General features: G+C 39.3%; 1 protein-coding gene across 6 annotated transcripts in view; it reads right to left on the bottom strand.

The window, feature by feature from the left end:
- The window catches only part of Frmd3 (FERM domain containing 3), a 280,263-nt gene that overhangs the window by 49,181 nt on the left and 206,024 nt on the right, over positions 1-25,058 (bottom strand). For all 6 annotated transcript variants that reach the window (XM_070035521.1, XM_070035522.1, XM_070035523.1 and 3 more), the window contains 4 exons: positions 13,283-13,370; positions 11,138-11,226; positions 9,570-9,633; positions 5,316-5,404 (listed from right to left, as the gene is read on the bottom strand). In XM_070035521.1, the coding sequence (XP_069891622.1) occupies positions 5,316-5,404; positions 9,570-9,633; positions 11,138-11,226; positions 13,283-13,370 (330 nt within the window). The remainder of the gene's footprint in view (positions 1-5,315; positions 5,405-9,569; positions 9,634-11,137; positions 11,227-13,282; positions 13,371-25,058) is intronic.

Below are 25,058 nucleotides of genomic sequence, written 5' to 3'. Positions count from 1 at the left end.
GGCTTGAATTCAGGGCTGAGCTTTGTCTCTGAGCTTTTATGCTCAAGGCTAGCACTCTACCACTTAAGCCACAGCTCCACTTCCTGCTTTTTGGTGGTTAATAAGATTCTTATGAATCTCACAGACTTTCCTGACAAGGCTGGCTTTGAATCAAGATCCTCAGATGTCAGCCTCCTAAGTAGTTAGGATTACAGGTGTGAGCCATCAACACCTGGTTAAAGGAGACCTTTTGAGGTGAAGGAGGAAGATAAAACAGGGGCCATCACTGCCAAGGACATTTGTAAGACCAATTGTCCTAAAGAATACCCCAGGATCACCCCAGAATACCACCATTAGGTTCTGCTCCATACTACAGACAACCAAACTGGCACTATATCCTGTTAACCTGGATGTTTGTCCAGTGAAGCAGAACATCTCACAAAGGCTCATGCCCAGAAGGTAAGGGCTATGTCCTTATACAACTATTTTTTAATCCTAAATTATTTCTTCATGTTTATTCACTGCATATCATTAATACCATTATAAATGAATGTATGGGAATGGAAGTGTGTGGGAATGCATATGTGGTTGGAAGATTGCTCTTTAACTACCACCTGCCATTCAAATCTGTCCGTCAGGAAGGGTCTCTCCTGTAGGAGGGACATTTTTATCTTCCCAGCAACTCATATTGGCCCTAAATTATCTCCAACCCCATTCCTCAGGGGCCTTGGAGCTGTCTTTCCCAAGCCTAATGTTACACTGTGAAGATTATTCCTACTTACTTTCTCTCTATTTTCACTTCAGTAAACCTGTGCTTTTCCCATTACTCCTATGTGTTTCACTCGATTCTTTGTTCAAGATATGAAGAATCTGGATCAAGACCTATTCAAGACTTGATAACACAAGATCTTAGTCACGTGTGCTGACAGCTCTAACCCCCCCCCTCTGGTGTGAGACCAGGACTTGAACTCAGTACCTGCTGCTTCTAATCATTGGCTAGCACTCTACCAACCGAGACACACTTCCAACCACTACAGCTATACTCTCTTGTGAAGCAGTTACAGATGCTTGTAAGAGTTTTCTTCAAGTGCAGAATCAGCCACACCACATTAATGATAGAATTAACAGACTAGGTTCCTTGCTAACTTGTAACTGAGCCACTTAACCCAAACTTGCAAATCAGATCTGGATTGCTTTTCCTTTCTTCACTTTCTTCGCTTCTGCTTTTGCCTTTATTTTACTCCATGTGACTTCCTCATATAGAATAAAAGAATACATAAAAGATAATAAATTAATATCCCCAAGTTATTCTCTAATAGGCACCTATGGTTTCACTAAAAGAGTTTTGAGGCTGTGTGAAAATTCTCCCCAGTTAGTCTCATAGAAGCCTTTGTTGCCTGTTCCTAAGGCCAATCACAGCTATCTACAGTTCCATTCACACTACATCACTCTCCTTCCCATATTTGTTCCAAGATCTCCCAGCCTTTCATGTCCTCTCTTCCATGTTATCTTTCTTCTACCCAGCCTAGTGTAGCCATCATTCTCCTATGTAAAATGTATCTTCTACTGTCCTGCTTTAGTCTCTTACTCAGACTATCCTCCACCTGAAAGGTCCTTTCCCCTCCTAATATTTTTGGGGTCTACCATGAAATTAAGATCTCCTGAAAATAGGAGCCCTGCCTTATCAATCTGATCCAGTGAATATGTTTTCAATGCCTGGGATCTTCAGGAAGTAGAAAAAGCAGAACTCAGTTCTAAGCCTTAGAGAGATTAGATCTAGTATATATATATATATATATATATATATATATATATATATATATATATGTATACTATATGTGTGTGAAAATCTTCAGTGAAAAAGGGCCATATGCTAGGGGTAGTAGTTTAGACCTATCATGTCAGCTTCTCAAAAGGTGGATATCCAGGAGAACATGGTTCAAGACTAGCCTGGACCAAAAGCTCATGGAATCCTATCTCAACCAATAAAAACTGGGTTTGATGTTATGTGACTGTCAACTCTGCTATGCAGAAAGCATAAATAGGAGGATCTTGGTCCATGTTAGTCTGGGGAAAAAAAATATGAGATCCTATTTGAAAACATAACAAAAGCAAAAGGGGCTGGAGTTATGGCTCAGGTGGTAGAGCACCTGCCTAGCAGGTCCTGCTTTCAAATCCTAGTACCATCAGAAAATAAAGTGCCAGAATACTCTTGGTTTTGATTTATTTATTGACTTATTAACTGTCGCAGGTATGAGAAATAGTACTAAAAATAACCAAATGAATGCATATAAACTATCTTCTGACAGGAACTGGATGGTTTCATCAAAAGAGGAAAACAGGAGTTCCAAAAGCTTATGCACAAAAAACAGTTCCTTAAACAGCTAAATTAGGATTAACCACAGTTAATGCCATGTCTAGGCTTAAACCCAAGAAAATTACCTCAAAAGGATCTTCCCTGAAGAATCCTTTATAATAGCTGAAAGGAAAGAACAGCCCAAATGTTCATCTACTAGTGAGTGATTAAACAAAATGTGGTAGATCCAAATAATGGAATATTATTTAAACACAAGCTGCATCAGCTACAACATAGACAAAGCTTGAAAATAGTATACTAAGTGAAGAAGCCAGGTACAAATGCCACATCATTTCAAATCTCATTTATATTTTAAAAAAGGCCAGCATAGATAAAATCTATAAAAACAGAAAGTAGATAGTGGTTGCCAATGAACAGGAATGACTGCTAATAAATTCATTCTAGAATTAGATAATGATTAAATAACATTGTGGATTAAATCACTGAAAAGTTACTTTATATTTTTTGTGGCACTGGGATTTGAACTTAGGGTCTCACCCGCCTCCCAGTGAACTCTGTTTAAAAGGGTGAATTTTGTGGGTATTCAAATTAGACTGTCCCACGAAACTAAGAGCTAAGAATATAGCTTGTAGGTAGAACAGTTGCTAGCAGGTGCAATCACCAATAATAATAGCAGTAATTAGCCAGGCGCCGGTGGCTCATGCCTGTAATCCTAGCTACTCAGGAGGCTGAGATCTGAGGATCATGGTTCAAAGCCAGCCCAGGCAGGAAAGTCCATGAGACTCTTATCTCCAATAAAAACACTAGAAAACCAGAAGTGGCACTGTGGCTCAAGCGGTAGAGTGCTCACCTTGAGCTGAAGAGCGCAGGGACAGCGCCCAAGCCCAGAGGTCAAGCCCCATGACTGACCAAAAAAAAAAAAAAAAAAAAAGCAGTAATAGTAGTAAAAACCAAGTGTCAATTTCTCTGCATTTCCCTCTTTGACCAGTATGTTATCAGTATATTTGTTTCTTTGTTTATTGGTTGTGGGGCTTGAAATCAGGGTCTGGGCACTGTCCCTGAGCTCTTTTTGCTCAAGGTTAGCACTCTGCCACTTTGAGCCATAGTGCCACTTCTGGTTTTCTGGTGGTTAATTGGAGATAAGAGTCTCACAGACTTTCCTGCCCAGGCTGGCTTCAAATTGTGATCCTCAGATCTCAGCCTCCTGAGTAGCTAGGATTAAAGGCTTGAGCTACCAGTATGTTGATATTTGGTGATTACTAGCATTCAAATCCAGAGCCCCATGCTTGCTAGGCAGAGGTTTACTACTTCAGGCACATGAGCAGCCCTTTTTTTGCTTTAGTTAGTTTTCAGATAGGCTCCCAAATTTTTAGCTGAGGGCTGGCTTCAGACTTGGCCTATACTTCCCATGTAGCTAAGATTACGAATCACCATGCCTGGCTTGTTGGTTGAGATGAGCTCTTGCTAACTTTTTGCTTGAGCTAATCTTAAACCATGGTCCTCCTTCCTGAGCAGCTAGGATTGCACATATACACCCCCATACTTAGCCTAAAATGTTGATTCCTTAGAGGCCAAGTTTGGAGTTTTTGTTTTGTATTGTTTTGGTTTTTTCTACTAGTCTACAAGTAGGAGACAAAGATGCCTTGAAGGTTCAGAGACAGTGAGTTTAGTGATCAATGGGAAAAACTGAGCAAATTCCACTCAGGTAAACTGCAGGAGTGGGAGGTGCTAGTGACTAAGTCAGCAAAGAAGTCTCAGCAAGGAGAAGGTGGACCTTCTTTCTGTGAGTCTTACTGATGGCTTCTGAAGTCCCATCTAGACCCAACTTTCCATGATCGCAGTCCACCAAAATTCTACCAGTAAAACATTGATTCCTGTTCTGACACGTGACTCTGCTGAAGGTCTCTTGCGAGGGCATATTCAGTCCAACATACACTCTCAGAGAAAGCCAGAAGTGCCAGAGAGTACTAACTCTGCCCTCAACCAAAATGAATGTGGGATTGGTAGATAAATAGCTACCTTTTCACCCACTGTCAGAGAACTTTGGGACATATTTTAGTCTCCCAGAGGAGCCTAGAATGTGGCATACACCTATTACTCCCATCACTTAGGAGGCTGAGTCAGGAGGATTTTGAGTTCCAGGGATAGAATGGGAAGAGAGAAGAGAGGAAAGGAAGAGGATGGGAAAGAGAGGGACAGAGAGAGGAGAGAGGTCAAAGAGGGAGCAGAGAGAGCAAGGAGAGGGAGGTGCGGAGAGAGAAAGGGAGAATTGGAAAAAAGAAGGAAAGGAAGAATTAAAGGAGAAAGAAAGAAGGAAAAGCAAGCAAGCAAGAAAGTAAAAGGAAGGAAAGGATTAAGGAAATAAGGGAATAAGGGAATAAGAGAAGGAGAGGCAGGGAGGGATGGAGAGAGGGAGGAAGGTAAGACGCCATACTGCTTAATTTACTGCCTCAGTCCAATAATCCCCAACTCATAGATCTGTTAACTACATCTCTGTTATGCCAAGGTTGCAGGACCCCCCGCAAGAAGACCACCGAGAGTCAGACTATACAGCTGTTTTATTTAAACGGGCTGCAGCTCAGGCCTTGTCCTACACTCCGACACAGCGGAGCCTAGGAGGAGAGCCCCGAGCTAATGATTTGCAGGTCTTATAAAGGCACACAATCAAGCAGGTGTTTGGATTACCACCACGTGTTGCTTTGCTAGACAGAAACAAGCAACAAGTGGTCACTGCCTCAAACTTTAACCTTTCAATTCCTAATGGACCACTTACACTAAGTTCTATCTTAAGATCTGTTTTGAGGAAGGGGGTGTACAGACATTCTGTCACATGTATAACAGAAACACCTAACACAGAGTTCAGGATTTGGGCCAACAATAACTAAATTTATAGTTCACTTCCACATACTAAAAAAAAAAGAGCTGTCTTAATAGAAATGGATATGCGGCCATTTGTAAAATATCAAGTGCTCCATCAGTACTTTTTAAACCTATGATTAAGTGAATAAAAGCTACTTACTTATAAAAGGCCTGATTCTCTACCCCACACTTCCAAAGATGTTTGCAGGCAGCTGGTGTTGAAGTGTGGAATGCCAACATGGCTTTTTTCTAATTAAAAAAAAAAGAAAGGGCATGTTAAACAGTTTATCTTTCACATGTTTTACTGTCAGGAATTTACTGACTTGTATCCTACCTCCTACCACACAGATTTGAAGCAATTTATATTACTATGCTCTTTAAAGTGTTGTTGAAATAGTATTCCCTTTGCAGACATCACTAAGATACATAAGGTCTGTCTCTCCTCTTTTCCCCCCTTCATATAGGGTCACACTATGTAGCCCAGGCTGGCAGTGAACTTACTAGGTAGCCCAGGATGGTTTCACACCCAAGATCTTTTTGCCTGAGCCTCCTAGGGGTTGAGATGGCAAGGATGCACTACAATATCTGATTTAAATCTTTTTTAAGTATTAAATGAGCTTCCCAAAGCTAGGAATACATGGAACATCCATCAATATAATAAAGGCTGCATATGACACCTACAGCCAGCATTATACTTAATGGCGAAAAGTTAAAACAAGTTCCTCTGAAATCAGAAATGAGAAAAGGATGCCCGCTCTCTCCACTCCTCTTGAATATGGTATTGGAATTTTTAGCTAGAGTAATAATTCAAGAGACAAACATAAAGGGGATCTGAATAGGGAAAGAAGAAGTAAAACTCTTTGCAGGTGACATGATCTGTAATTAAAGAACTCCACAGACTACTCTCCCAAGCTACTTGAGCTGATCCAAAACTTTGGCAAAGCAGCAAAGTATAAAACTAACCCACAAACATCAATAGCTTTTCTGTATGCCAACAATGAGAAGAGCAAAACTGAAATCAGGAACGCAACTTCTTTTTTTTTTTTTGCTTGCATTTATTTTGTTCATACGTTGTTCAATAGTAGGTTTGAAGCTGGGCATGTCTTCAAGAAGAGCGCTGTTGACAGTTTTTTTTTTTTTTATTGTATTTTATTTTATTTGGGAACATACTGTACAGAGGGGCTACAATTACATGGGCAGGATAATGCATACTTTTCTTACCAAGCATTGCAGCCTCCTCCTTTGTTTACCCTTCACTTCCCTTCCCCGCCTCCCCCCTCCCCCCACCCAATTTTACCCCCCTCCCCCCACCCAATTATACCCCCCTCCCCCCCCCCACCGACATTGTAAAGCTGGTTTTGACATGACATTTTGTACTTCTCATTGTTGCAACAGGTCCACCTGAATCCTTAAACGACTTGTTTGTCCCCATCTCCTCCACATGTTATACTGACATCAAATATAATGAAAGCGGGGGTTACACTGTGGGGGAGGGACATACAAAGCAACAAAGAAATAATCTTGTCAAGAACGCAACTTCTTTTGTAATAGCCTCAAAAATAAAATACCTAGGAATTAACTTAACCAAAGATGAGAAGGACCTCTATGATAAAAAAAAACTTTAAAAACCTGAGAAAGGAAATTAAAGCAGACTTAAGGAAAACCTCCCAATGCTCCTAGACTGAGAGGATTAACATTGTGAAACTGGCAATACTGCCAAAAAGCTATGTGCAAATTCAATGCAATATCCATCAATATTCTAACATCATTCTTCAATTATATAGAAGCAATAAAAAAATCCATATAGATCCCGAAACAGTCCTTAACAGGAAGAACAGTGCTGAAGGAATATCAATACCAAACCTCAAACTCTATTACAAAACTGTAATAATAAAAACACCTTGGTATTGGCACAAGAACAGACCTGAGGACCAGTGGAATAGTTTTGAAGTCCCAGAAATTAACCTACAGACATATAGCCACCTAATCTTTGGTAAGGGAGCCAAAAACACATGATGGAAGAAAGACAGCTCTTCAACAAATGATGCTGGAAGAATTGGCTATACTCATGCATTAAACTGAAGGTATATCATTACATATTACCCTGTACCAGAATCAATTCCAAATGGATCGAAGACCTCAATGTAAGACCAGATACTCTGAAAATATTACAGGAAAGTACAGGGGAAACACTAGAGCTCCTTGGCACAGGCCAAAACTTCCTAAGTAAAAATCCAGAATCACAACAAATCAAAGAATGACTAGATAAATGAGAATGCATCAAACTGAAGAGTTTCTGCATGGCAAAGGACATAGCTTGCAAGATCAATAGAAAGCCCACAGAATGGGAGATGATCTTTACTAGCTATGTGTCAGACAGTGGCCTCATATCTAAAATATACCTAGAGCTCAAAAATTACCCCCCAAAAAACAAATCCTCAAATAAACAACAACCCCATTAATAAGTGGGCTAAAGAACTAAAAAGATACTTCTCTGAAGAGGAAATAAGACTGGCCAATGAAGAAATGTTTAACATCACTGGCTATAAAAGATATGCAAGTCAAAACTACATTGAGATTCCACCTCACCCAGTTAGAGTGACCATTATCAAGAAAACAAATAACAGATGCTAGCAGGGATATGTCCAAAAGGGGATTCTACTACACTGTTGGTGGGAATGTAAACTTGTTCAACCACTCTAGAAAGCAGTATGGAGGTTCCTTAAAAGACTAATCATAAAGCGTCTCTGACTCAGAAATTCCACTCCAGGGCATTTACCCAAATGACCACAAACCAGCCCTCACTAAAGCCACCAGCACAACCATGTTCATTGCAGTATTGTTTACCATAGCTAAGATACAGAATCAACCCAGAGGCCCCTCAGTGGATGAATGGATCAAGAAAATGTGGTATGTATACATAATAGAATTCTGTGCTTCCATCAGAAAGAATGACATTGTCCCATTTTTAAGGAATTGGAAAGACTTGGAAAATTTATATTAAACAAAGTAAGCCAGACCCAAAGAAATATATGTTTCCTTCATATGTAATAAAACCAGAATAACTAGAATATTCTTAGGAGAGGACCACAACATATGCTATTTGCATATGATTATATAAAATGATGCTTATCAAAATGAACTTAAAGAAATGTAAACAAGAGGTTTTTTAAAATTGTACTATTTGCAATTATTTCTTTTTTTCTTTCATTTTTTTCCCTCTGGTTTATTCCCTTTTGTTACTGTCTTTGATTTCTGTACCCTTGGTCTTGTATATAAGTTTAGCTGATTTGGAGAAGAGAAAAGGAATCTCAAAAACAGTGGGGCAAAGGGTAAACCAATTCAATACTGATAATCACTAGACATTATGTTGGAAATGAACTTTACAACTTGGGAGGAGAGTTGGGAAGGGAAAAGATGGGAAAGAATAAGGGAGGGGGTAACACTGTTCAAAAAGAAATGTACTCATTACTTGACTTATGTGACTGTAACCCCTCTGTATATCACCTTTACAATGAAACTTAAATTAAAAAAAGAGATGAGCTTCCCAATTCTTTACACTCCAAGCATCACTTACCTTTATAAAATTGAGATTAGTCTAACATGTTATTTGCATCCTTGAATAACTAGTACTTGAGCTAATAGCCAGGCTCAAGAATACCTACTGAACCAGGTTATTAGTGGTTTATGTCTGTAATCCTAGATACTCATGAGGCTGAGATCTGAGGATCACAATTTAGCCAAGAAAGTCCATAAGACTCTTCTCTCCAATTAACTACCAAAAAGCTGGAAGTGGAAGTGTGGCTCAAGTGACAGAGCACCAGCCTTGATTTAAAAAACTAAGGGATAGTGCCCAGGCTTCCTGAGTTCAAGCCCTAGTAATGGCACACTAAAACAAAACAAAACAAAACAACAAAAACAAAAACAAACCCAAGAACATCTACTAAGATCAGAACTATCTTTGATGTAATTTTGGTAATTGCCTTCTCCAAAAATACATAGTATGGTAAACCACAGTGTGTATCTGTTAAGTCCTTTATTTTAATACTATGGGACTATAGACTCTATTTGTATGACTATCCAGTGTCAGTTGCTATTTTTGTAAGTATCCTTCATTGTTTCATCTCTCCATATTTTGACACAAAGAAGTAGGGAAAGAGCCCATTAAGTTTACGCTAGGGCTGTGCAATAAGCAGTCATTGGTATAGGCAGCATTTCTCAATGTGAAAATTCAGGGCTGACTGGGTTGATTTGTTGACCTCTCAAATGTTCTCAGCTAACATCACATGGCAAAGTTGTAGTCTTTGAGAACTGCAATCCTAAAAGCAAATTCCATTCTTGAACCTTCCTCTTATAAGCACACATACATTATACATGCATGCATAGCAACAGGTAGTTAGAAAAGGTGTCTGACCTCCTTCTGGGTGCCAATCACATAAAATGTCTTCCCTTCAAACTTCAATTTGCAGACATCCGGCCTAAGGAAAGAAAATGTCAGAATGAGAAGAAAGCAAATATGGCAGCTGATTAGGGTACCTGGCTTTCCTGTAGAAATCTGGCAATGCAAAGCAGACCATGATGAAAGAAGATACTGTCTTATCATAGGTGAAGGTCTAACAAGCAATAAAAAAAACCTCAAGTAAATTATACAGTAATTTTCTCCCCAAGAAAGGATCAATAGGCAGCTCAGAATTATTTATTCTGAGGCTTTATCCCCCTTCCAACAACCTCAAGAATGCTTGTAGTTTTTAAGGACTGAAATAGTAACTGGCCAGCTCATTGTGCAAGGTAGAAAGAAAGAAAGAAAATGGTTTATTTATGATTCAGTTAGTAGATGATCATGGCATCAAAGTATCTGACTTTCCCCCTCTTTCTCCATCCATCTCCAATGCAAAAAAATGTCCACTCCTCATGTGTGTGTGTGTGTGTGTGCCCATACTGGGACTTGAACTCAGAGCCTGTGCACTGTCCCAGTGTATTTCACTCAAGGCTGGCACTCTACCACTTGAGTTACAGCCAAACTTTTGGGGTTTTTTGGTCATTAATTATTTGTAAGAGTCTCACAGACTTCTCTTCTTTGGGCTGAGGATCGCAGTTGGAAGCCAGTCCAGGCAGGAAAGTCTGTGAGACTTTTATCTTCAATTAACCACCAGACAACTGGAAAGGGAGCTTTGGTCAAAGTGGTAGAGCCCAGGCCCTGAGTTAAGCCCCAACACCAACAAAAACAAAGGAAGATTTGACTTTTTGAAAAAAAGGATGTTGGAAGAAAGCCTCCATCTAAGAGGATCATAGCATTGAGGATAATGAGGTTCAGGCCAGTTGCAAGAGGGCATTTCCACAACTTCATACCCAACAGCTCAGACCTTCAGTTTTCAGGATGAGCTCACCACCCAGGAAGCCCCAAGGATGCCAAGTCTGTCAGGGTCACACCTGGTCCCTCCTCCCCAGTCTCTCTTACTTTTCCTCATACACATGCCCTTTACATATGCCTACCTCTCTTCTAGTTCTCTGCCATGTTGCGAGGCAACCAGGATGCCACACTATGCTATCTGGATTTTCCAGCCACCAGAATCATAAGCCAAAATAAACCTCTTGTCTTTATATATTACCCAGCTTTGAATGTTCTGTTATCAGGAAACAAAATGTTAGCAGCTTAGTTCATCAGAACCTATCCCAAGTTCCCCAAACCCATACTGGCCAGATTAGTAGAAGCTTCTAGTACAGAAATAAGGACCCCCTCTTGAAAGCAAAGCCTTTGAGGCTAGGTCTTCTGTGCCAATTCCTCATCTAGACAAATTCAGTTCCCCTCCAAGGACAATCCAGACTGGCATTGATTTATAGGTGGAGAAACCCTTTGTGATCAAGGTTAGGCAAAACCATCAATATGAGGAATGCTTTTTTTGATATGGCCCTAAAAAAAAACAAAGAAAGGAAGAGGGATTTAAAAATTGATAAACCAGTTTTCAAAAGAAAAATACCCACCATTTTATCAAATGGATTCTTTTATTTCCCTGGAACACCACAAAGCCTGCGGCAGTGAATCCTAAAAATGTTGTAGTGCCTGTTGAATCCTGAAAAAAAAAAAAAGGAAAAAAACACCTTTTTGGAGTGAAGAGAATAAAATAAGCAATAAATAAAATGCTCATTCATATTCCTTGATTGATTTCATGTTTAGTTCAGTAATTGCAGCAATAAAGTAAATTTCTGAGGTGGGGAGCTTCTGAGCTTTCCAAAGTTTGGGTGGGATTATGTAGTTTTGCCCATTAAGGAATGGTCCTTTGGCCCCACCAGAATATACACAGATGACTCCCAAACACTGCCTCCATTCTAATGTCTACTTGATCTGCTTTTATATTGTGAGCAACTATTCTTGTTCCCATTAGTGCTTTAATGCAATGAAACCAACCCCTAAGCAATCTCTACTCACCTTAATCAATACCCCAAAGAGTTTCGGGCAATTTCAGTATAAAATTTGTCTAGCAAAGCCTACTTTGTTTCCAGCCTAGACCAGGAACACTCAATATCTCATGGATAAGTTCAGTACAAGGAATAACAACAAAATCAAGTCTGTCTCCAAAGACTAAATAAAATAAAGAGACTCTGGGTCAAATCTAAAGCATGAAATGGAATGCAATGACTTCCACTGTTCCCAGAAGTTGGAGAATATTCCAGAACAATTGCACAGGTAGAACAAGAGGATTTAAATGTCAGTCTGGAAGATACCACACCTTGGTCACACACCAGAATTGGGGGGAACCTGTTACATATTTTCACAGATCCTATGTACATTAGGAATGGGTGTGTTCTGGCCAGCAGATGTTTATGAACCTTCCAAATGAGCAGCCTGAATGGAACACTGAGAAACTAGTACTTAGCTAGTTAGCTGGTTGAATCTGGTAAATAAACGTGGCAGGACTACTCTAAACCTTACAGTTAAGAGCCTGACTAATGTAAATAATTTAGCTTAGGATTTATGCTTATGTTGGTTAATGCATAGTCAAAATTACAGAAAGGAGAATATTGCTCACTTAAATCTTTTCTGTAAATATGCGCATGGCACCACCTTAGGAAATTAAACAAATTTCCTAGCTGCACCCCTAAAGTTCTGACTCAGTAGTTATGGGGGTACAGCCCAGGTGATTCTGATAAAAGTGGTCTGTTTAACCCCTTGTAAAAAACATTCGACCAAACAATATAAATTACAGAATGTAACTTGAAATCTCTTTTTTCTTCCTGCTTTTCCCTTATAAAAACTGCTCTATCTTTTTGTTCCTTTTATGCTGGAACTGGGACTTGAACCCAGGACCAGTAGTAGTTTACCATTTGAACCCTCTGTCCACATCCATTTTTTTTTACAGCTGTGAGAAAGTATCTTTTCTGCCAAAGTAGTTTGCTTCCTTTCTGTTAATCTCCTGAAAATTGTTTTTCTGAAGAATTCCTGCTTTAGCCAGGTGGCTTAGCCCTTCTTAATTACAATGTAGTTATATGTACCTTTTTCCTGAGCACTTTAATTAAGACATTCTATTAGAAGCTCCTTGAAATGTAATTACATTTTGTTAATTAAGCTACATCCATGTGCAGTGAACCTGAACTTAGGCAATGAGGACAGAAGGGCAGGGCCTGCTGGGTTAGAGATCAAAAGGAAGCAACCTGCCTGTTCTGTGTGCTTTTTTGTCAAAAGTAACTTTGCAGAAGTTGCCTTACCCAGTTCGAGTTGGCCTCTTTATTTCTATGTGAACCCCCAACACCCTGAGCTGTTTCTAATACTGGTTATTTGGAGATAAGAATCTCATAGATTTGTCTGCCTAGGTTGGCTTCAAACCATGATTCTAGGTCTCAAGACTGTATACTTGCTGGTAATAACCTTGAAAATAAACCTGTTAGGATCCTCTTAACTTTCCACTTATCCACTTAGTGGATAAATGTATGTATGTTGATGTTAAAATCATAGCAATTAATGAGCAACTGCAAGACTCCAATGAAAGCATAATCTATTGGTATTCCTTCCAGTTATAAAGTATGGTTCCGGCTGTGGCAATCTTATCAGAGGGTTCTTCTTGCACACCAGTTAATTCTCTTTGGAGCTAGACAATCATTACATGGTCACCCAATGTGTGGAACAGTTACCTTGCATGGGTGAGGATCCACCCCGTAGGTTTCCAAAGTGTGTGCCTTCAGGAGTAAGTTAAATTCAGCAACTGGTGGGCTCTGGCCTCTAAAAATCATACAAGAAAAGTTTACGGAGTTATGATGGAAAAAAAAATCAGTGGTTGGAGTTCCTTTAATCAATAAAGTATAGTATTCTTAACTGGATAAAGAAATTCTCTACATAAATAGTGATCAGAAAAACTGGTCATTTGTCACAGTGAGGAGCCCTTGGCTGAGAACTCTGGTCTCATGTTCTCTCTAATTGTTCCATGATGTACCCACAAGTATTCTGAGCACTGCAGTGACCTGTACAGTTAATCAAGGTGATCAAGTTACCAATGGGCTGCTTCTTGCTAATTCAGTTTTAATACAAAATAAAACTTAGCATCTGTTCTCTCCTACTCATTTTAAAAGATTTCCCAGGGTAAATAGCATTCCATCTTGCTCTGGGTAGAAACTAGGTAATCCTGTAGTCCTACCAACAAGCCTAAACAGAGGCCTCTGGGCACAAAGAATTGTCAGCCTCAGAGAGCCAGAGACTTTGAAAGGAAATCTCAATCACGAGTTGAGTCCTAGTACTGACCTCTAAGGTGATAAACAAGGTCATGTCCTCAGGAGGAAAAGGCCTACAAACATTCATGGTGGTGAAATCCTTGCAGGGAAAACTTTGACACAGGGATTGCAGAACGGTTCAAAGACCTCACTTAGAAGAACAGCCCAATGTATCAGAGAGAATTTGAACTACTCTTCTCAAATAATTACGTAAGTCTAACCACTAAGAAAAATTTGCTGCTGTAAACCATTCTTATATTTAAAATGCAAAATATATGACATCAAATCTCTCTGCACCCAGCCTCCCTACTCTCAGATGAATCCCTCTCATCTCTTCAAGGCGTCAGTCACCAGATCTCTAAAACAAATTGAGTCCAACTACCTTCTCCCTAAAGCCCTTCAAAGTTTGTTTACTCTTAATGTACCAAAATTTGGCTTCAATATGTACAAGGAGCCTCTTTACTGATTTACCTAGACTTCTACTGTCCTGTTGTCCTGTCTAGACCTTTCTAATCAATGACTACTGCCTTTGTTTTATTATTTTCTTCCTTTCCCCACCTTCTTTCACTCTTTTTCTCTCCCTCCCCCCTTCTCTCTCTCTGTTTCCCTTTCATCTCTCTACCTTTCCATTGAAAGAACCTGAGTACAGTACTGGTATGTGTATTTTGACATTCCCAGGTCTATCTTCCATGCATTTCCATCTTCGTTTCATCTTTATAGCTCTGTCTTTCCAGATACTGACTTATTTCATTATTCCAACTTGCCAGTTCATTCTTCAGCTGTGCGCATTCTGCTCTTTGTGTCATTTATATCTTTTTAAGTGTCAATTAAGCATTTCATTTCCCATATAATACAACCTGTTGGATCTTGAAATAGCAGCCTGTTCTCATTTCATGAACAGCATTTGCTCTTTTCCTTGGAAAGATTACCATTCATTTCTTGGAAAGGTTCAATCCTGTTGGCTCCCAGAATTCTGTTTCTTGGTGAGGAGTCCTTTTGGCTGAGTCAGAGTTTCTCATTCAGTGATGGATGCTTTCTCAAGTGCTTGGTGATTCTTGTTGGGTGCTCACCTTTGGGGTTGACATATCTGTTTAATAAAGTGGTCTCCAGAGGTTGGAGAAAGGGGTTTGATGTGGAAAGAGTATGTATGGATAACTTGCTTCACAGTAAAGTTTTTAGGTCTATCTGGAGTTGTCTTTTCTCACTCACAGGTGCCCTCAACTACAGATTATTGCTGCTCATGATTTCACAAAGCAAGAGAAGAAGGGGAAAAGTGACCCCAAATATAGTTGCCTACTCACCATGGTGGCTGCCCCATGTATCAAAGGCCCAAGGCACCCAGAACCATCGCTGTGCTGTGCACATGTTTGGCTTTGTCCAAACATGTCTCATATTGTCCCTGTTTTTTGTCTTCCAGAGACACCTTGGGCCTTCTGACCCAAGAATGGAATTGTTTCTTGTATCACTTATCTAATGGTTTTTTGTATTTTCCTACTGCTCACAGGAACTTGGGAAAGGAAAGAAAAGGTTGCCATGTGAGAGAAACTGACTGTTTCTTTTCTTTTCCTTCCTTTGGTTTCTTCTGATCCCTTCTCTTATGTATACCTGTTCTGGGGCTTGAACTCATGGTCTATGATCTTATTTGGCATGTTCACTCAAGGCTGACCCTCTACCATTTAGGCCACAACTCCACTTTCAGCTTTTTGGTGGTTAACTGGAGATAAGAGTCTCATGGTCTCTTCTGCAAAGGCTGGCTTCTAACCAAAATCCTCAGATCTCAACCTCCTAAATATCTAGGATTACAATTGTGAGCCACCACTACCTCTGATTTTTTTCAATGTGTGTGTGGGGCGGGAGATAGGAGAGGCAGATCCTGGGGTTTAAACTCAGGGCTTCGGTGCTGTCCCTAAACTTTTATACTCAAGTCTAGCACTCTACTGCTTGAGCTGCAGTTCCACTTCTGGCTTTTTGGTGTTCAATTGGAGATGAGAGTCTCACAAACTTTCCTTCACAGACTAATTTTGAACCATGATCCTCTGATCTCAGCCTCCTTAAGTAGCTAGGATTACATATGTGAGTCACCTGGCCACAATGAAGAAATAACTTTTAAGTCCATATTTTATAGAATGTTTCCAAGGAATTAATTTAAACGCCATTGGCTCTGTGCTATTGATCTTCCCCAGCGCTTACAAGGTCCACCCTTCTGCACAATCACACTCCCTCCACTCTTGCCTCTATATAACCACATTGTTAATTCTGAAAATCCAATGTGGCTTGAAAGTACACCTTTCTCTTCTATTTACAAGTTCATAATGAAAGGTTATAATTAGAGGTTCATGTTGGAAAGGGTTATTATTTGGGGATGGCTTGAGTGTGTTCCCCAGAGCTTGTGTGATAGATGTTTGGTTTTCAGAGTGGCAGTTGGAAGAGGGGAGGGAGGACCTTGAAGAGCAGGCCTAGTGCTAGACCATTAGGCCACTACTCATAATGCCTTAAAAGGGGGTTTTGTTGCTTTCATGACATCTTGGTAAGTAAGCCCATGTGGGAGTAAGTTGGTTTGTGTATATCAGGTGGCACTGGGATTCAGACTCAGGGCCTTATACTTGCTAGGTAAGTTCTCTAGCACTTGAGCCATGCCTCAAGCTCATTTTTGCTTTAGTTATTTTTTGGATAGCATCTTGCATTTTTGCCCTTGCTAGCCTTGAATCACAGTCCTCCTAACCGGTGCCTCCTCTGCAGCGGGATTACAGGTGGAAGCCTCTGTTTCTAGCTCACCGCAAGTCTAACCCCCTGGATTTCTCTGACTTGTCGTCTTCCTGTGGCCTCTAGAGCACACACATGGTCTCTCTTTGGCCACCGGTCACGTTGTGATAGAGGAAGAAGGCCCTCAGCAGACCTAAGCACATGTTGAATTCCCAGAACTATGAGCTAAATAAATCTCTCTGATAAAGTATCCAGCCTTAAATATTTTGTTGTATTAGAAAACAAGCTGAAATGAAAGAGACTAATTTTAACTTGCTTTGGAGGTCTCTTTTCAGCCACTTCCCCATCTTTTCCAAGTTTGATGGGCATTTAATTTCAAATCAGAAGCACTCAACTCTGCAGGGTGCCAATGCGCCACAGCTCCACAGGGTGTCCTATCGAACTCAAGGCTTTCTACTCATCAGGAGATGTCATCCAGGGTGCAAAAAGGCAAGCTACCTTATGCAAGAAGATGTCAGTAATGCATACAAACTAAAAAGTAACTCCTACCTAAAATACCTTTACAGTTGCTATGTCAGTGAACTATCAAAAAGAATTTAAATCAAATAGCCCAGGAAAAATTGAGGACTTAATTAAGGGTTTAGCAAATTGAAAGTCAACACAAAATACATGAAGACCTTCTTACCCTCTGTATGATCAAGAAAACATAAATTAGCTGGCAAGGGGAGCTCACACCTGTAATCCTAACTCTCAGGAGGTTGAAATCTGAGGACTGTAGTTCAAAGCCAGCCCATGTAGGAAAGCCTGTGAAAGTTATACACAATAAATTACTAAAAAAAAGAAAAAAAGTAGAGCTCTGGTTCATGTAGTAGAGCACTAACCTTGAGCAAAAGAAGTTCAGGAACAGTGCCCAGTCCTGAGTTCAAGCCTCAAGATGGGCAGGAAGAAGAAAGGAAGAAAGAAAAAAAGAAAAAAAAATGAAAGAAGAAAGAAAAAGTGAGAAAGAAAGAAGAGAGAGAAAAAGAAGAAAATGTAAATTAAAACTATGAGAGCATATAAATTAAAATTATGAGAGTTGGGGACACAGCTACAATGGTAGAGTATCTGTGTAGCAAACATGAGGTCCTTCAGTTCAAACCCCAATACTGCAAAAATAAATAAATAGGTTATAACTATGAGAAAGCATGAGTATGTCTATCTGTAGCTAAAATTAATGATAAAAATTTAAACTAATGAAAAAAAGCACCATATTAATCTGGGAAACACCCTGGCATATTAAAATTGCATATATATATATATATATATATATATTCTAAAAACAGTTGCATTCACATTCATATACTCAACACATACCAGTGCTGCACCAAGAAATATATTGAACTGCCATAGTTGTGCTATTTGAATTGCAACACATAGAAAGCAACTCAAATGTTAATTAACAGATGGATAGATAATGGAATACTACACAGCCATAAAGGCTAATGAAATAAAGATATATACATCAACATAAGTATATATCACAAAATAAAGTGGAATCAAAGAAGCTACAAATAATGCCACATCATGATATTTCTATGACTTTCAAAAATGAGAAAAACAGCCAGGCGTCAGTGGCTCACGCCTATAATCTTAGCTACTCAGGAGGCTGAGAGCTGAGGATTGCAGTTCAAAGCCAGCCGGGGCGAGAAACTCCATGAGACTCTTATCTCTAATAAACCACTAGAAAACAGGAAGTGGCGCTGTGGCTCAAGTGGTAGAGTGCTCTCCTTGAGCTGAAGAGTGCAGGGACAGCGCCCAAGCCCAGAGTTCAAGCCCCACGACCAACAAAATAAATAAATAAGAAAAGCAGAACAAAAATATCCAAAGGCAGAGATGTCTCATAATTTCAGGTCTTCAATATAATTCATTTGGAATTGTTTTTTGTTAAAAGTGAAAAACAAGGGTCTAGTTTCATTCTTCTGTCTGTGGATATCCAGTTTCCTAACACTGTTTCTTGAAGAGACTTGTCTTTCTCCACTGTGAGTTGATAAGCTGGTTATAAATTCATATGTTTATCTCTGTGCATTCTTTTTTGTTCCATTGACCTCTGTGTCTGCTTTTAGACCATTAGAGGTTTTGGTTAGAGGTTTTTGGTTACTGCAGCTTTGTTGCATACTTTGAAGTCAAGTAGAGTGGTCATTTCCAGCTTTGTTCTTTTGCTTCAGTTGGCTTTGATTACTTAGGATCTTCTGTGATCCCATTTGAACTTCAAGAGCCTTTTATCTGCTTCCTCTTCCTTAGATTAGCAGTGGTTCCTTGTTAGCTTAGCAGGTGACACAGGAAAAGAAATCTCATGCTGCCGGGAAGACACCAGTGAAAGCTCATCGTTAAAATAAGAGTCACTTGGAATTTGACTACCTACTCTCCATTCACTATGTATCTAAGAGACTACAAAAATTCATATCCACAGAAAGGCTAATTAAAATGTCAAAGAAGACATCTTAAAAGGGACAACTACCAAGTTAGGCTCTGATAGCTCCTACCTGTAATCCTAGCTACTTTCAGCAGACTGAGATTCGAGGATCAGCAGCAAAGTCTGTGAGACTCTTATCTCCACTTAAGTACCAAAAACCTGGAATTGGAGCCATAGTTGGCAGAGTGCTAACCTTGAGCAAAACATCTCAGTGACAGTATCAGGCCCTGAGTTCAGGCCCCAGGACCAGCACAAAAAATAAGGGGGGAGGGGAGCAACAACCAAAAAGAAAAAGGCAAGGGCCCCAATAGCACTGAAATTCTGAAGGCTCCAGCCTTGCTGAGGAAGAAGCCTAATAATCTGTTCTCCAAGAAGAAACTCAGAGCAAGTAAATAGAAAGCTTCCTTTTTCCCCTTTGAATCTCTCACTGGACATTTGTTCCCAGCAAAAACTCTGTTTGGTAATGGAAAATAAAGATTTTTCTATCCTTTAAACACTACACTGGGAAATGTTCTTCTAAGATTAATAGTGTCTCAACTGACACGTTTAGAGATAATGACAAGAGAATTCTTTTGTAAGTTAGCATTTCTCTAAAGACACGCTTTTTTAATAAATTAGGTAAGGTGAAGTAATTACGTATTTATCTGTATATTGTCCCCCTTGCCTCTCTGAATATTTTAAGCCAGAGAGAAACAATCTCTGTTATATTGATCTTCCTTCAGCAAACCATCACATAAAGTATAGAAACATCAAATGCTTAAAGAATGAATGCAAATAATTCATTGCCACTAACGGTGGAATCAAGTGTAGATTTTGCCAGAAATGACCTGGATTGCACAACTGGCATGGCAGGGGATGGATCTGGCTCTTCTGTTCCCTGTCTCAGCCCTATGGACCTACAAGCATCAGAATTACACTCAAGTAGAGAAGACAAATAGAAAGAATGACATCACCCCATTTATAAGGAAATGGAAAGACTTGGAAAAATCCTATTAAGTAAGCCAGACCCAAAGAAACATAGACTCCATGGTTTCCCTTATTTGTAATAATTAGTATATGTCTAGGATAGTCCTGCAAAAGGATCACAATAGCTCAATAGCTATGTACATATGACCATATAAAATGATATTAAGCGAAATGAACTCCAAGATATGGAAACAGGAGGTTTTTCTTTGTTGTTGTTTTTATATGTGAAGTTATTTCTTTTTTCTTTGTGTTTTTTTTTCCCTATGGTTTATCTCCTATTGTCATTGTATTTGATTTTGGTACCCTGCATATTGTATAGACATTTATCTGAATTAGGGAAGGGAAGGGGAACAACAAAATGATGAGACAAAGGACAAAGGGAGAACCAATGCAACAGCGATACTCACAAGACAATATGTTGGAAATGAACTTTACAACTTGGGTGGGAGGAAGGAAAGTGGAAGAAAAATGAGAGAGGGGTAACAATGTTCGACAAGAAATGTAATCACTACCTTACTTACGTAACTGTAACCCCTCTGTACATCACCTTGACAATAGAATTATTTTTTTCTATATAAAAAGAACATTCTCTTCTGAACAGTAGAATTTTCCATTTGAGCTTAATTAGATTGTGCTGCAACTTGAAGACAACTTTATCTGGATTTAGTGTTCTGGCATCTTTCTGCTTTCTTTACTCTGGCTTCAGATGTTTGAGAGCCCCTCCTACAACATGCCGTTTGGCAGGACTTAGGGTCTTAGCACTCAGGAGGCTCCAGAGTGTGCTTCACTGCATGGCTACAGAAACTGGGACGTTCTTCAGTACCATCCGTAGCCCTCGGGATGTTAGAAGTTCTTTCTCCTTCCTGCTGTCCTCTCCCCTGCCATTGGCTCATGTCTGACTGGTGTCTGGAGTGACTCTAAGGAATGCCACGCAATTCTGCAGCAGGGTAAAGGTGTGGCTGTGGCTCTTACCCTTTACCTATGGCATATTCATCTCCTTTCATCGACCCCACCCAAAGCTAGTGTAACTAAGAGGCTACTTGGAAGAACATTCTGGATGTTAGTACACCTAAGTTTCTTGTATCCTCAGCTCTCAGATGGACTCAAATGTTGTCTCATGGATATTATTTTTAGATTTAAAAAAATCTTTGAATACATGAAGTACAGGCGGTGTGGTTGATGAAGGGGATCTAGGAGACTCTAGCTTGCTGGTGAATCAACTGAAGAGCTGAGGTTGTACACTGCTACACTTTCCCAAGCAACATTGCTCTTCAGCAAAATACGTGTTATATGAATGGATAGGTGGAAAATTTCATGGATAAATGAGTGAACCATTGGTAGATGAATGAATAGATAGATGAATCATGGATGAATGGATAGATGGATGAATGGCTACATTGTTCTAGTGTTCCAAAGTTGAGTGTCTGCCTTGTAAGTTAGAATCACAATCAGGGACATCCACAGAACACACTAAGAACACACTAAACATGGTTAACTCTGACTTTCAGTACAACCCCTCCCTCCTTTCGTCACAACCTTGTTGTATACTGTGGACATTGTTCCTTCTCCTTCAAGTTGCTTTACCAGCTTTTACTTATAAAAAAATGTTACCAACTCAGAAGTTACACATGTTTGTCTCTGGCCCACTCTTATCCAGAATTATCCAATTTTGGGCCCTGTAATGCAAGGATTTTGTTTTTGTAGAAGAGCATTTGATGCTAAATGATTCCATCTTCTTCTACCTAGCAAGGCTGTTATAGTAAATGTCAACAAAAAAAAACAGAAATGCTATCAGAGGGAGGCATGGGGGATTTTGCAAGGAATTCAAGAAGGGAAAGGACATGGGGGAGGGAGAAGACATGGCAGATAGAAAGGATGTCTGAGGTTGAAAAATAATTGGACATCTCCCCCTCCTCCTTCTATTCAATAAACATTCTTCTCCAAATGGAAAAAAAATCCCGGGGTGTTCTTGTAAGATATATATATATATATATATATATATATATATATATATATATATATATATATACACACATACATACATACATATATATACGTATATATACATTATATATATATATATATATATATATATATATGGAACACATGTAGAAGAGATTTGCCATGGTAGACTACTTACTTTTAGGAAGCTAGCCATTTGTTAAATAATAACTATGTGCAGAAATATGAACTGTAAGAAACAAAGGCAACTGGTAGCTGCAAATCACACATAGGCCATTGTTGCTTCCAGCCCAAATACACTGGATTTGACCTTCACAACAATGGCCAATTAGAAATGTTTGTCCTGCTGCTTAGCAGCAAGGAATACACATCCCAAGATAGTTCTGCTGCCAACTGAGCTTCTTGAATATTTAAAAGCTTTTGACCTATGACTGAAGTTACTGTAAATATTTTTTCCTCTAATGAACTGGTGATTAATTTGGTGATGAGAAAATGGTAAGACTAAAAAAACCTCCAGAGAAACTTATCAGGGTTCTTTACAGTGAAATAATTATTTCCTAACGGACATGGGGCTTGAACTCTGGGCCTGAGCGCTGTCCCTCAGCTCTTCAGCTCAAGGCTAGCGCTCTACCACTTGAGCTACAGCACCACTTCTGGTTTTCTGGTGGTTTATTGGAGATAAGAGTTTCATGGACTTTCCTGCTAGAGTTGGCTTTGAACCGTGATCCTCATATCTCAGCTCCTGAGTGGCTAGGATTACAGGCATGAGCCACGGACACCGGGCTAATATAAATCTTATTTTTATCTTCATTCCCTCTCTGAGAATCCTCAGGACTAATAGTTTGGGAGCTTCCTCTTAACTCAGCTGGCTACAATTAAACCTGTGGAAAACAGAAAGGAAGAGAGCCAAAATAACTGAATAGTCAAATACTATGGGATTCTGGTAATGACTCTTTATGGCCACCAGATGGCACTAAAAGAGGGGTAACTTATTTTAAATCAGTCCTACACTAGGATTTCATGTTTGCACACCAAACTCAATTTAGTCTGCCAATTAAAACAAGATTCTTCTTCACACTTAGTTTTAAATACAGGGATCTCTCTTGTTGTCTTAGAATTATGTATAAAGGTGGTACAAAAGTGAAGTGGAATTTGACTCCAGACTTGTTCTTTAGAACAGGAGCCAGAAACTAGTTCTTGTGACACACCTAAGGACGATTATCTGGTTTATCAATAAAGTTTATTCAGTCATGGCCAACTTAATATTTATGGCCCAATTACTATTATTTCTACAAAGTAAGAACTGTGTAGCTACAAAAAGTTTTATTTAAATACAACTCAGACCCAGTAGATTTTTAACATAACACATGTTCAATAAAATAAATGATATAATTTCATATCCTCTGGTTCACAGGGTATTAAGAGGTACAAAGATGCCTTTTAAATATAATTAATATAAATATAAATTAATTAAAGATGCCTTTTAAATATTTATTTAAAAATAAATCCTTACTATCTATACAGTGATTAGAATGGCTAGCATCAAGAACACCAACACCATCAAATGCTGGCTAGGATGTGAAGCAACTGGAACTCTCGTTCATTTCTGGTAGGAATACAAAATGGTATAGACAGTAGAAAACAGTTTCTTACAAACTAAACATACTGATACAATATGCTGTAGCAAGCATACTCCTCTGGCATTTACCTAAAGAAGCTGAAAGCATACACCCACAGAAAAACCTTCACATAGGCGTTGAATGATAATGATGCTATTTATTATGAATAACGCTATACTCAAACTTGGGAGCAACCAAGTTGGCCTCAGTAAGTGAATGAATAAGTGATCAGTGATGCATCACACATCCAGACAATGAAATATTAGTCAGTAGTTCAAAAAAACAAAGTGAGCAATCAAGCCAGGGATATAAATGGAGGAAGCGGAAATGCATATTACTAAGTGAAAATCCAACCTGAAAAGCTGTATTCTCCCATCTATGACATGCTAGAAAAGTCAAACCTACAGAAAATAATAATTGATCAGTGGCTTCCAGAGCTTAGGTGACAGGGGACTGGTTTTTAGAACAGGGAATGGCACTATAATAGTGGAGATGCGTTATTGAACATTTGTCCACACTCATGGAATGAACATCAAGCATAAACCCTAGTTGACATTAGTATGTATTGACATTGATTGATTATAACTAATGGAATGTTCCGAGGAAGAAATAAGTAACAACGTAGACCACCATGTGTGGTGGCAGAGGGCATGTGGGAATTATCTGCCCATTCCTTTCCATTATTTTTAATGTACCAGAAGTGGGGCTTTGCTTCATTTTGCTCAACGCTGGCACCCTACTACTTGAGCCACACCTCCACTTCCAGATTTTGCTGGTTAATTGGAGATAAAAGTCTCAAGAAGTTTTCTTCCCAATCTGCAAGCTAGGATTTCAGGCGTGAGTTACTAGCATCCAAACATTCCCTTCAATTTTGATATGAACCTAAACTTCTCTAAAAACCAACTTTTTTAGTCAGTGATATTGTAAAGACTCACACAAGGCTGTTTGACAAACTGTTTTTACTTCATATCAATATTAGCCCATAAAGTATAATATTCATAAAGCATGGTTGACTCTAAATCATGATGATCACTGTCAGAGATACCAGCAAAGCCAAGTGATTGCACAGGGTCCAATATATAATGGATTGTTAAGAAACAGTTTGGGCTGGGTGCTGGTGGCTCACACATGTAATGTGAGCTATTAAGAAAGCTGAGAGCTAAGAACTATAGTACAAAGCCATCCCAGGGAGGAAAATCCATGAGGCTCTTATCACCAATCAACTAACAAAAAACTAGAGATGTTGCTCAAGTGGAAGAGTACTAGTGTTTTGTTAAAAAAAAAAAAAAAAAAAAAAAAAAAAAAAAAAAAAAAAAAGGCTAAGGATAGCATCCAGGCCCTGAGTTCAAGTGCCAATTCTGGCTCATAAAGAACGAACAAGTGAAAAGAAAGGGGGGAGAGAGGAAGGAAGGAAGGAAGCAAGGAAGCAAGGAAGGAAGGAAGGAAGGAAGGAAGGAAGGAAGGAAGGAAGGAAGGAAGGAAGGAAGGAAGGAAGGAAGGA

This window comes from Dipodomys merriami, unplaced genomic scaffold, assembly GCF_024711535.1.
Source record: "Dipodomys merriami isolate MVZ:Mamm:240054 unplaced genomic scaffold, mDipMer1.0.p SCAF_26, whole genome shotgun sequence".
NCBI lineage: Eukaryota > Metazoa > Chordata > Mammalia > Rodentia > Heteromyidae > Dipodomys > Dipodomys merriami.
The sequence above is the reverse complement of the archived record's forward strand: the minus strand, read 5'-3'. Positions and strand labels throughout refer to the sequence as shown.